We start from the raw sequence: 12,685 nt of genomic DNA, 5'->3' as shown, positions 1-12,685 counted from the left end.
GACCATATATATATATATATATATATATATATATATTTATTTATATACTGTGAGCATGGCTCTGGGGTTGGGGACCTCCTTTTATTTCCTATAGCAAGAGCATTAACTTGATTCTTTCGCGTTTAGTAAAAAGTTTGACGACTGCTAAATATATTGGCTTACAATTTGGGACAGACATTCATTGTTCCCAGATGATGGATCTCTATTTGGTTAACCCCTTAGTTCTCATATCGTGCCACCATGAGGTCAAAATATGAATTGTAATGACGTTGGTGATCCTCTGGCTTTCCATCTAACACCATCCCCAGGTCAGACATTTGCATTAACCTCAGATATACTTTCTATTCAGTGCTAATAAATACATTTTAACATTCTCCCAAACTATACTATAATGATGAACATGGTAAACATAGTTGCTTAACATTAGCATGTTGTTACTGTGAGCATATTAGCATACTCAAAGCACCATTGGGCCTAAATGCAGATGCACAGAGCTGCATTTCTCTCTGTAGTGTCTTCTTACATGCTGAGGAGTTAAAAGCTTTATATCATTAGAAAGTAACGACTGGAAGAGAAATATTATGAAGGCTAAAAGCTCTATTGAGATATTGCATAGATGCAGTAACGATAAAACAAAGTTAATGGATGGAATTGTTTACTTAATTTTAGGAACCTTCAGTCAGGTTTAATCACATTGGTCAAACAGTCACACATGCCAGTCAGCAGAAACCAGAAATATCAGAAAAGGCCCAGTAATTTATACACAAAAACTTCAAACTAATGGGATTAAACTAAGTGTTTTTCTCTGACTGCGTCTACTGGCCTCTTTTCATCATGCCCAGTTTCAAAGGCTGAGTGAGGCAGCCAGCTCCTCCGGCTCCATCATCGCTTCTGGCCACAGCTCCGCCGCTTCAGGATGTCTCCCTCCACAGCATGCAGGCTCATGCAAACTAACCCCGTTCTGCAAACAATCTCCTGTAGCGTCTCACTGTACTGTGCAAACAAACACGCAAAGCTCAGCAAAGCCTTTCCTCCTGGATATCTGTCAATCTCGTTAGGACGGACTAACAGCCTCCTGTCACAGGTTTAGAAATGCAAAACGGGACGTCTCATATAACACTTGGCTTCTGCCTGTGGGACACAATCCCCCTCCAAATGAAATAGATGCCAGCTTGCCTCTTCTTGTGTTGTGAGACCACCCAGAATAAACAAAGCTGCTTTCTGAGCTGATAACTACCAAAATGTGTGTTTTTATTATGGGTTTGAATGGATTTTTATATTGTTTCTGTTATACCAAACTGTCCTACAGTCACATGATTTGTCTTTAAATGTTTATTGAGACTTAGTGTGCAGCTATATGATTTAATTGTGCTCTTTATTAGATGCTGCAGACTGTAGTAGACATTGAATAACTCTTCTAATCTGCAACCACATGTAAGGCACCGGCAATGAGAGACAGTGTTACCCCCCCCCGGGGCGCTGGATACTCATGACTGCCCGGAAATACAGCCACACATGGATGTTGTTTAATTGTACTGAGATCACACACATGTCCTGGACTAAGTCCTGCTAATGAATGGCTTTGCCAGCGAATACCAGAGTGGCTGAAAAACATGTTGCAGTCTACCTTCATGGCGAAGTAAAACAGCAGGACCATAAAAGTGCTCAGCCCGGTGTGAGTCATAGGAGCAGGACAAGGTGATTTGTTGTCTTGGTTTTAAGTTATCAATTGACTTTTATACTCTATACTTTCCCAGCTGTGTTTCAAACCCCCACATTATGCAACGTACCAGGATGACGGCCCACACGAGGAATCGACAGAGGATGTAGACGTTTTTCCCCCTGTAGAAAATGATAATTTTCCCAGCCTGTGGAGAAGGAGGCAGAGATAAGCAGGGACACCACAACTCATTTAATCCTACATTTAATGAGAAATACCATGTAAACACCAGTAACGGGTGTGTGCATGTATTTGCCCTTGGGTAACCAAATATGCCTGGGATGTCAATGCTGTGTCCCTGACGTGGCGCTCACATTTCTCCTATCCTGTTGAGCCAGATGTGGCGTGTAAGTCATCCACACCCCCTGATTAATTTGGTGATGATGAATATGTTTCAGCTGAGGATATTAGCACGGGCAGCACAGAGGAGGGCAGCGGACAGCTGGCGTGTCGTCTAAGACTCGCTGACGGAAGGGCTCAGTGCTAACCGCCCACCGGGAATTAAGCAATGTGGCTGCTTTTGCAGGGCTACTTCCCACAACGCAAATTATTAAAAGTGACGCTGTCGCCGTCAGAAGCTCAGGTCTAAAGACCAAACGCTCTCTCCTCACTTTCTGACAACATTTTGTCATTAAAAGAGGGCAGCTGTGCACTTGCAATTAGGCGGGAAAAAGGTACTTAATTTAAAAAATAAAAATCTCTACCTGCATTTTAACTCAATATAACACAGCATTTAAGGCAAATTAATCAACCAAAACAATTTATAGAAGTTGTGTTTGCTTTAGATTGTTCTGAATGTTAGTTCATTTTGCAGGTGTACAATAAGAAAAACAGGATTTTATAAGCTCAATCAAAAGAGCTGGCACCTGCAACATAATCTAAACATTTGAGCCTGTCTTGTAAGGGAAGAGAGAACATAATTAACTGTAGTCTCACTGTCTAATATCAAAGTCTGAGCATTATAGTCCATCATTGATCCTCTAGTTCACATGTGTCAAACTCAAGGCCCGGGGGCCAAATCAGGCCCTTGGTGGATTTCATTTCGGCCTGCAGGATAATTTCTAATTACTATTAGATCTGGCCCGCCGGTATATATTGCACGCACACCTTCACTCAATCCTGAGGGTTTTCTCAGCTCAGAGCCCAAACATTGATGAACTTGCACCCGAGATGAGATGCCAAGTATCTGCTTGAACTAGCATCACAGCAGCAAACTGAGTTTTAATGGATGTTTCCTTCTGCACTTTTTCTCTCACGACAACAGGGCATGTTTGGTTTTTTGAAGCTGTTGTTGGCCTGTGGAAAAATGTAATCATAAGAAATGACTCCGGAAAATCTGCAGATAGAGCCATAAGAAATGAATGCAACTGATGATTTCATGTTTAATGCTGTTTTTATATAGGCAATCATTTAAGCTTTGTTAGTTCCAGGTTTAATATGTGCAATAAGTTCATTTCAATACGTTTTGCAATAAACATTGAACCAGTCCGGCCCTCGACTAGTACCCATTTTTTTATTTTGGCCCACTGTGTATTTGAGTTTGACACCCCTGCTCTAGTTAAAGAAGCTCTGGAACAGAAATGAAAAATATATTTGTATAATTGTACGGAAGTTATTGATTCTTTAGACTAGTTTCTGCCAGTAGTTTTTGACCAGTAAGCCTTTACATAACAAGCTTTGGTCAAATATGAAGAAGTTGCTGCTCTCAGCCAATCAGAGGCCAGTATTGCAAGAATTTAAGGGAGTCCCCCCAAATCACAGAAAAACTTACAAACTTAGAGTTTCAAAAATATATGAAAAATGAAATGTTTGATATCATCAAACTAATTATCAGTAGCCCTTCAATTAGCATTGATTCAATACGATAAACCATCCATTTACTAAACAAAGTATAATAAAAAGCATTGTGCCTATTAAAAGCAATAGTAAATTAAGAACCATCCAACAACAACAGAAAAGTATTGACACACAAAAACGACTCAAAACTAGAAATACTCTTGTACCACTTGTTGAATCACACAGGTCAAATGAATAAACCATCTTACCTGCATCCCCAGGAATCCTATGACAACAGAGTTTATTGTACCCAGAAGCCCCTCTGGGTCAAAGGGCTGCGTGGAGCGATACAATTCCTGAACAAAAGCAAGACAACAAGGACCAGCAAGGTTGTTTTAATACCACCTGCACGATTTTAAGAAGAATTGGTAAAATTATGAAAGGTGTGTGTAAAAAGATCTTACTTTGCATGTGGGGTATCTGTACATGTTATCCCCAAACATCCATCGGTCAACGTATCCTGCTGCGCCCCCAGTGCAGTTTGGGTAAAGACCGTCATCCCCAATTCCACCAGCTCCCAAATACCCTCTGATAACAAACAATACAGTTAGCATTCGAAAACAAGGCATTCTAATAGCAATGAAAAAGTAACAACATAACTATAAAGGATTTAAAAAAAATTATTTTATGAGATGATTTAACCAAAGAAAGTTCCTCAGGCCACATTTTCAATGTGAGAGATTTAGTTTAGTTCTTTATTTGAGCTCAACAAGATGTTGGAGGAAACACAAGAGCTCCTATTTGAACCAGCAGTATTGTAACAGTGATGTCATGCAGGGTCACGTAAATGGGGGGAAAACGCAGACAAAAAGCAGCACTGAGCAGAAGACGCAGAGCGAGGAAGATGGATCCTCTGCCTCGGCTCCTCTTATTGCACATGACAGACTGAGATTGGCTAATTATGTCCTCTGAAGCATCCACCACAGGCCCATAAATCACAGAGGTTCATAACACCAGCGACTCAAGGTGCACACTCACACCTCTGCTGCAGAGCAACAGCCCCAACGGGAGATTATTTCAGCATGGGGGGATTTACACTTTAAGCATACGTGTACAGTGGATTTATGAGTGGATGTTGCTTGGTATGTTATGCAACAGTGGAAGCCGTGCTGGGACTTACGTGGGGCAGTTGGGTACAGGCAGAAGCAGAGTGATGCAGAGCCACAGAGTCTCCAGCAGGACGATAATCAGCCACTGTGGCCAGTACAGGACCACGTCCTGGACGGGGTTCCACCAGTGATGCTGCAACACACATACATCGTGTTAAATGCACAATACTATTGTCTGCCATTAGGGGTGTTAATCAAAACAATAACAAAAGACACGTTTGGTAGTGTCATGAAGTATCGTAGGATCATAGGTGTTTGCCGGGGCCAAACACAACATTTAAAAATACATGTTTTTACAACGCAATTTAGCTGAACATTGGATGTCCCTGAGAGGCAGCGATCCGATTTGTTGCTGATGTTTTCCCAGTCTGTTATATCTCTCACAGGCTCCGCCCTCTACTGGACTCTATGGGTACTACCTTATCATGCAAGCATTCACCTACTGAGATTTCTATGGACGTAGCCGGCCCCGGGGCGGGCCTACCTGAATGCGTGCGCATCTCACTTCCGTATAAAACGAGGCCTCGCCTCCTGACCAGTGTTGCCAACTTGGCGATTTTCTCGTTAAATTTGGCGGATTTCCAAACCCTCCGGCGACTTATTTGTGTCAAAAGCGACTAACGACTAATCTAGCGATTTATAATGGTGTTATTAGCGACTTTTCTGGTGTTTGGAGACTCACATTGTTCTGCAGTTAACGAGCCGCGGGTGCTGCCGTGAGCCCCGCCTCCCTCCCATAGTACTCACAGGCGCTCAGACTGACAGTTGCCTGGCCGCAGCAGAGCTGCTGCTGCAGTCAGAGCAGAGAGGAGACAACCACACTCCCCCGCGTCGAGACTGCAAATGAATTGCGCATGCGCCAACTGCCAAGCCGTCCTGGTTTTGAGCGGGATTTAAATGTTGAATGTAAATGTTTCTTCACTCACTTTCACACTATAATAAATAACTGCCTTTGCTTTGCTTTGCCTCACACAGCCTCAGTCACTCAATCACCTCGTCCACTGTGTGTGTGCCTCTCTGTGACAAGCTAAACATCATGGCACAGTCTAAATTGTATTCCCAAAAATACAGAAAGGAGTGGGAATCAAACCCTGAGTATAAAGGATGGTTGAAGCCATTTATTGGAGATGACACACGGGCATACTGCCTTTATTGTAAGGGGGATTTCTATGCCAAACTGTCATGTTAAAACCCCAAAACATACTCAAAAGGCAAAGACATTTCTGATCTACTGTTATGGGCATAGATATGTCTCATAATTATTTGTGTGAACATAAAAATAATTTGTGTGTAAATATGTGATTTGTAAATGTAAAACAACATCCACAAATGCATTTAAAAGATTTGCAAACTCACAAATACATTTGCAAGTGTAAAACGGATCTGCAAATACGCTAAATATGTTCACAAATTAAAAAAAGATCTGTGAATATCTCTTTAACATTTACACCTTTCGATCAGGCATTTGTGAATCCATTTTGTATTTGTGGACCAAAAATGCGCTTGCGGATCTCAAATCTCTGTTCACGGATCTCAAATCTCTGTTCGCGGATCGTCTTTTTACACACACGGAATTTTGAGACATATTTTCCGCCGGTCTCGGCTCAAATCTACTCGTGTCACTCGGTTATTTTCGGAAACCACGTGATGAACAGCGGAACGTTAGATGCATTCTTCATCATCATCATCATGTTATAGTCAGGGTCGCCCCTCCCTACAGGCCAATCACGCAGGCTGCATGGGCCCCGCCTTGCGCAGGGGGCCCCGCCCAGAGGGCCTCAGCTGCTGTGCTCAGTTCTCCGCGCACCCACCGCGAGAGTGAGAGGTGACAAGGGGAGCACGTCTGTAACCCGACACCGTTGCAATTAATCGACATCTAACCAATCACGGCTTTGATACGGCCACGGAGGTGAAGAGATGTCGGTGAAAAGACCGTTTCAGTCCGGCTCAAGCAAGCAGTAGCGTGGCGTGGGGAAAAATGTAGGGGAAGCCCATTTTTTGGGTCGGGGGGTGGTCAATAACGTAACCAGATGAGTGATTACAGCGCCCGGTATCATTTTACACACATTTGTATCACACAGATGCAGGACTTGCACACGCCTGTTATCTAACCGAAAGGTCCGCACGCACTCTCCAGCTGAAACTCTCCTTATTAATTTAAGCATTTTACTTATTAATGTATGCAGACAATCACACAATCTATGTGATTTTTGGATTTACCGTGCCTCTCAATTGCCCGTGACAGGTTGGCAAGGTCGATTAATCCTGAAGTTGCCCAAGGATTGTTCAGGGAGCACGAATCCTTGTCAAAAAGAAGACATGTCCAGCAAATTAGACGCTGAAGTTTAGCGCTTCCAGTTAGCCACTCCGTGCGGACATAATTGTCCTCATTGAACGTCCGATTCTCTCCCTTTTTCCTCTGCGTACACACAGCTCGAGTGCGGGCATTTGCCTGTCATCTGATTTAATTTTTAGTTGCTGCTGTAGCGGAAGTTTAGTAAAGTTATGTTTGATTAAGTACGCCAAATCTCCACCCTCCATAATGCTTCATTTGCTTGATAATTTCTAACGGCGGTGATGACAGTTACAGTATTAAAACTGATGTTGATGTGATTTGATTGGATGGCAGTGTCCAATCAAATCGCCAGCCGCCAGCCGCCTCTGAAGGGAAGCAAGAGGCGGCTAGCTTCCCTTGGCATGGCCCTGACCAATCACAGGTTGGCAGGGGCATCACGTGGGCCTCATCTGATTGGTCAATCCCTCCATTTTTTTTTCACCAAGGGAAGCTAGATTCGGCTGGCCTCCTCTCGCAACAGTGAGTGCAATCTACTGTTTCACCATAACATCTAGAGGGGCGCTGTTTGTTTCACTCTTTGTAAAATACTCAATGAGAATGGGGGAGAGCCGGGCCGGCAGCAACACACAGCAAAGGAGAATTATCGAAACAAAACAAAGTGTTTTTATTTATTTATTTAAATTATAACTACAATCCGAAAAAACAGGGGAAGCCTGGCTTCCCTTGGCCTCCGGGAGAAAACGCCACTGCAAGCAAGAGGGGAAAAAAACAAAACATGAAGAAACTAGAGCATCACTCGAAGGTGGGTTATTGTATGAGTCAAATGTACAACTTGCGAATGTTGTATAAGTCAAATTGCCAATTGTCATATTAAAACATCTGCTGCAATTCACGACATGAAGAAGGCAGTCTCTGCAGAGCATGTAGGCTAATGGAGATGCAGTTATTTCCAGCATTCTTTATTTACCATTAATTCAAGTCTTATGCCTTTTATCTGCTAACGTACAGGAGGAAGAGTGATAAACGGTCTGTCTAGTTGGCTTAAATAACAGTTAAAGTTTACAGCCTAAAAAACATGGAGCATTTTTATGTCAATTTGCACATTTCATGGTGATGCTCAGCCTCTCCCCTTAACTCCTAACAGTCATCATCATGTCAACCACAACACAGAGAAATACTGATAGCAATGTGTGTGTAGTTGTTGATGCATTGCTGACAGAGGGAACTAGAATACAGATTTAAGAAATATCAGTTTTTGAGCATGTCATAAGCATGTTTTGTCTTGACTATATTACAACTATATTATAATAAAATAATATAGTATTTATATTATTGAATTTATTATTATTAGTAGAAGTAGTTTATTTGCATTAATTATATTTTAATCTTTTTGAGGCTAGTATTTGGCAGGAAATGCAGACGTATCACCTGTAAACGCATACTGAACGACATACATGCACATTTACCATTTACCTCACTGTATAAAAAAGTAACTGTGTTGATAATAATAATAAACAGGAATTATATTTGCAAAGTACTTTGTTTCCAAAACATTTTTTTTCACTCCTGTCGGTTGGGGGAAGGCCTCATCTCACAATGTCGCTTGGGGCCCCAAGTTGGCCAGGGGCGGCCCTGGTTATAGTGATACAGTTAGTTTGGTTCAATGGTTCAATATAGCATATAGCCTATCGAGCACTTTCGTTGATGTTGAAGTGCAGGCTATACGCCACTTTCGGGTCCCGGGGGAGCAGCTGGCAGCGAAACAGCCCAGATAAAACTCTTTCTTCATTGTTTGTTGTGTATTCAGTCAAGCGGGTCGAAGTTACAAAGCACTTCACATCTTATTAATCGGCCTAATTTTACCTTACCAGTGCAGTAATAAAGTAATCTGTAGAAAAGCACCGTATTTAGGTCAGGGTTATGGTGATGAAGAATGCATCTAACGTTCCGCTGTTCATTTTAATACAAAAACAGAGCATTAAACAAACCATCATGCTCTTACTTTGAAATCATGCGGAAATGTCGTCATCAGCAGGCCATCACGTGGTTTCCGAAAATAACCGAGTGACACGAGTAGATTTGAGCCGAGACCGGCGGAAAATATGTCTCAAAATTCCGTGTGTGTAAAAAGACGATCCGCGAACAGAGATTTGAGATCCGTGAACAGATATTTGAGATCCGCAAGCGCATTTTTGTTCCACAAATACAAAATGGATTCACAAATGCCTGATCGAAAGGTGTAAATGTTAAAGAGATATTCACAGATCTTTTTTTTATTTGTGAACATATTTAGCGTATTTGCAGATCCGTTTTACACTTGCAAATGTATTTGTGAGTTTGCAAATCTTTTAAATGCATTTGTGGATGTTGTTTTACATTTACAAATCACATATTTACACACAAATTATTTTTATGTTCACACAAATAATTATGAGACATATCTATGCCCATATACTGTCGTCTGGATTTAACTCCGGTGGTTTCAAGTTTTGATCCTTGAAGGGTTGGGAACGTTTTTTGCCTACAGCCGCCATTACATGATATGCAAATTAGGCGATGACGTCATTTAGTGACTTCTGGCGACTTTTCGGACAGCCAATAGCTACTTTCCTTACTATGAGTTGGCAACACTGCTCCTGACCATCATCCTTTACTCTTCAGCGAGCGGAGGTGATAGCCTAGCATTGTCCTACACTCCCCGCCCCTGCTGTAAACCCCAGTATAGGGAGCCAGCAGGTGGGCGTGTGCACGTGAGTGGAATAAACCGTGTGCTCTCAAAGCACTGTGCGGGTTCAAGAGACGCTATTGCCGGCGTGCTGTTGTCAGAAAACACACCTTGCCTGGTATAATAGCTCTGATTAATGCATTTCACCGTTGAATGGGAAATACAGCGTTAATACGTGGGCGCGCGGCCCTCGTGAGAGTGGCCGCGGTACGTTCAGGGACCTCCGCAGGGGAACGGTGGTTTACGTTTGTAAACTCTAGTTCTAGAGTGATGCTTATTTACAATTTTCATTTTAGATTTCGTTCGAATACATCCTAACCGGACATTTAAGACATACCAAGTCTACAGATATACAGTTAGTAACAGAGTCTAAAATGCGAGTATATACATAGATGGGGGGGGGAAGCTGTCCATTGTACGACAGGTTGAGATTTGTACCATTACCGGGGCCAGTTTTGCAATGCTCTCCCCCGAAGGTGCTCTTTAAGAGAGGTTTTGAAGGTAAGTATAGTTTTACTTTCTTTTACAGTTGTGGGAAGAGCGTTCCACCTTGATGTGGCATAATTGCGAAACGTGTATTCCCCCTTTTTTGTGCCAAATCTGGGTTTCACATGATTTGTGGAGCTCCCTCTGGTGTTATGATCATGGTATTCCTTGACCTTTGGGAAGAATTTTGACATGTACATGGGTACCACCATAGAGGTGTGGGTGTATCTTGTAGACCAGGCCCATTGCAAGTAGCTGTACTCTGTCGTCTACTCTAAGCCATCCTAGGTTGTCAAAGTGGGCAGAGGTGAGGTGGGTTCTAGATGAAAGGTCAAGCAGTAGTCTGACCAGTTTGTTTTGCGATGTTTGAAGTTTTATTTTTAGCGCCTTGGAGGTGCTATGGTACCATGACGTGCAAGCATAGTCATAGTACCCTTGAATGAGTGCTCCTGCCAGAGTTTTCACGGTGTTTTTGTTTACCAGAGAGGAGATCCGGTATAGGAATCTAGTTCTTTGATTGACTTTTTTTATTACATTGGATGCCATTTTGTCACAGGAGAGGTTTGCCTCAAGAATAGATCCTAGGTATGTAAGGCAAGGCAAGGCAAGTTTATTTATATATCACTTTTCAACACAAGGCAATTCAAAGTGCTTTACAAAAAAGGAAAGAGATTAAGAAAATGGCATTTAAAATCAGTCATTAAAAAGAAAAGCTAATAAAATAAACATTAAAAGAAAAAATACATGGATAAAAGTTACAGTGCAGTCAATTAAACATTAAAAGAAAAAAGTACATGGATCAAAGTTACAGTGCAGTCTAAGATATGAATAGTTCAATTAAAAGCAGCGACAAAAAGAAAAGTCTTCAGCCTGGATTTAAAAGTAGTCAGAGTTGCAGCGGACCTGCAGGTTTCTGGGAGTTTGTTCCAGATATTTGGAGCATAATAACTGAACGCTGCTTTACCATGTTTAGTTCTGACTCTGGGGACAGAAAGCTGACCAGTCCCTGAAGACCTGAGAGATCTGGATGGTTCATAATTTAGCAGGAGGTCAGAAATGTATTTTGGGCCTAAAACCATTCAAAGCTTTATAAACCAGCAGCAGTATTTTTGAAATCTATTCTTTGACACACAGGAAGCCAGTGTAAAGACTTCAGAACAGGAGTGATGTGATCCACTTTCTTAGTGTTAGTGAGGACTCGAGCAGCGGCGTTCTGAATCAGCTGCAGCTTCCTAATAGATTTTTTAGTGAAAAATGTAATTTCCTTCTTACTTGTGACAATAATGTCACCCACTGCAACTGAAAAGTCGTCGGATTTGCTGAGATTATGTTTCGAACCGAAGAGAATGGACTCTGTTTTATCCAGGTGTAATGATAATTTATTATCGGCGAGCCAGGTGCAGATTCTGCCGAGCTCGGAGCTGAGGGTTTTTTCAACCTGCAATCTGCTCCTGTCAGAGACCAGCAGGGCTGAGTCGTCCGCGAACAGGAACAAGTTGCAGTCACATGCTGATGACATGTCATTTGCATAAATTAGGAACAGTAACGGACTTAATATGCTTCCTTGTGGAACACCACAGCTCACTGGGAGGGGGGGGGGACAGAGTACCATTTACCTCCACCATCTGTTCTCTCCCCTCCAGGTAGGATTGCATCCAGCTCACCGATAGTTTATCAAAACCAATTGCTTTTAGCTTGTCAATCAGAATGGGGTGATTGACAGTGTCGAAAGCCTTTTGTAGGTCCAGCATCACCATGCCGCAGTACTTGCCCTCGTCCACCTCTTGTTTGATGTGGTCGCTCAAATAAAGAAGGCATGTGTCAGTGGAGTGGGATGTTCTAAAGCCAGATTGAAATTCATAGATATAGTTTATTTTCCGCGAGGTACTTTTCGACCTGTTCATATACTATTTTTTCCATGACTTTCGAGATGGAGGTAAGTATAGAAACAGGGCGGTAGTTGCCTGGGTCCAATTTGCTGCCCTTTTTGTGCAGGGGGGTTACTCTTGCAATTTTGAAGTCTTTGGGTACTTTTCCCTGTTTTATGGAGAGGTTAATTATGTGAGCTATGACTGGTGAGATGGCGGTTGCTGTGTCTGAGGAATTTGGAAGGGATATTGTCGTGGCCAGTGGCCTTGTTAGATTGGAGGGCGCTCAGTTTAATGAGTACCTCTGCTGTTGTTACCCTTGCTAGACTGAAATCATCTTTGCGTACCCCTAGGTTTTTGTAGTAGTTCATGATGTGATCTACCCCAAAAAGCCCTGAGTGGGAGGGTAATTTATTTACAAGAGTTGTGGCTATGTTTGTGAAAAAAATGTTCAAGTACTTGGCCACATCCAGTTTGTCTGTGATGAGCCTGTTATCTGTCTTTATGTTTAAGTTCGAAAATCTCGTTTTGAGTTTTTTACTGCAGCCAAGCTGGTTATTGAGTAATTTCCAAAGTTTACTGGGTTTATTTTTGTTTTCCTCAGTTTTGACATTGATGAAATTCTTTTTGGCAGTTTTGATCATG

At 42.2% G+C, this 12,685-nt stretch overlaps 1 protein-coding gene across 1 annotated transcript in view; it reads right to left on the bottom strand.

Annotated features, from left to right (window-relative positions):
• si:dkey-192p21.6 (uncharacterized protein LOC565246 homolog) overlaps nucleotides 1-12,685 on the bottom strand; it is a 43,268-nt gene that overhangs the window by 5,248 nt on the left and 25,335 nt on the right. The window contains exons 12-15 of the mRNA XM_034225695.1: nucleotides 4,677-4,798; nucleotides 3,961-4,084; nucleotides 3,766-3,852; nucleotides 1,791-1,868 (exon numbers count right to left, since the gene is read on the bottom strand). Of these exons, the coding sequence (XP_034081586.1) occupies nucleotides 1,791-1,868; nucleotides 3,766-3,852; nucleotides 3,961-4,084; nucleotides 4,677-4,798 (411 nt within the window). The remainder of the gene's footprint in view (nucleotides 1-1,790; nucleotides 1,869-3,765; nucleotides 3,853-3,960; nucleotides 4,085-4,676; nucleotides 4,799-12,685) is intronic.

Source organism: Gymnodraco acuticeps, unplaced genomic scaffold, assembly GCF_902827175.1.
Source record: "Gymnodraco acuticeps unplaced genomic scaffold, fGymAcu1.1, whole genome shotgun sequence".
In the NCBI taxonomy this organism is placed as follows: Eukaryota; Metazoa; Chordata; class Actinopteri; order Perciformes; family Bathydraconidae; genus Gymnodraco; species Gymnodraco acuticeps.
The sequence above is the reverse complement of the archived record's forward strand: the minus strand, read 5'-3'. Positions and strand labels throughout refer to the sequence as shown.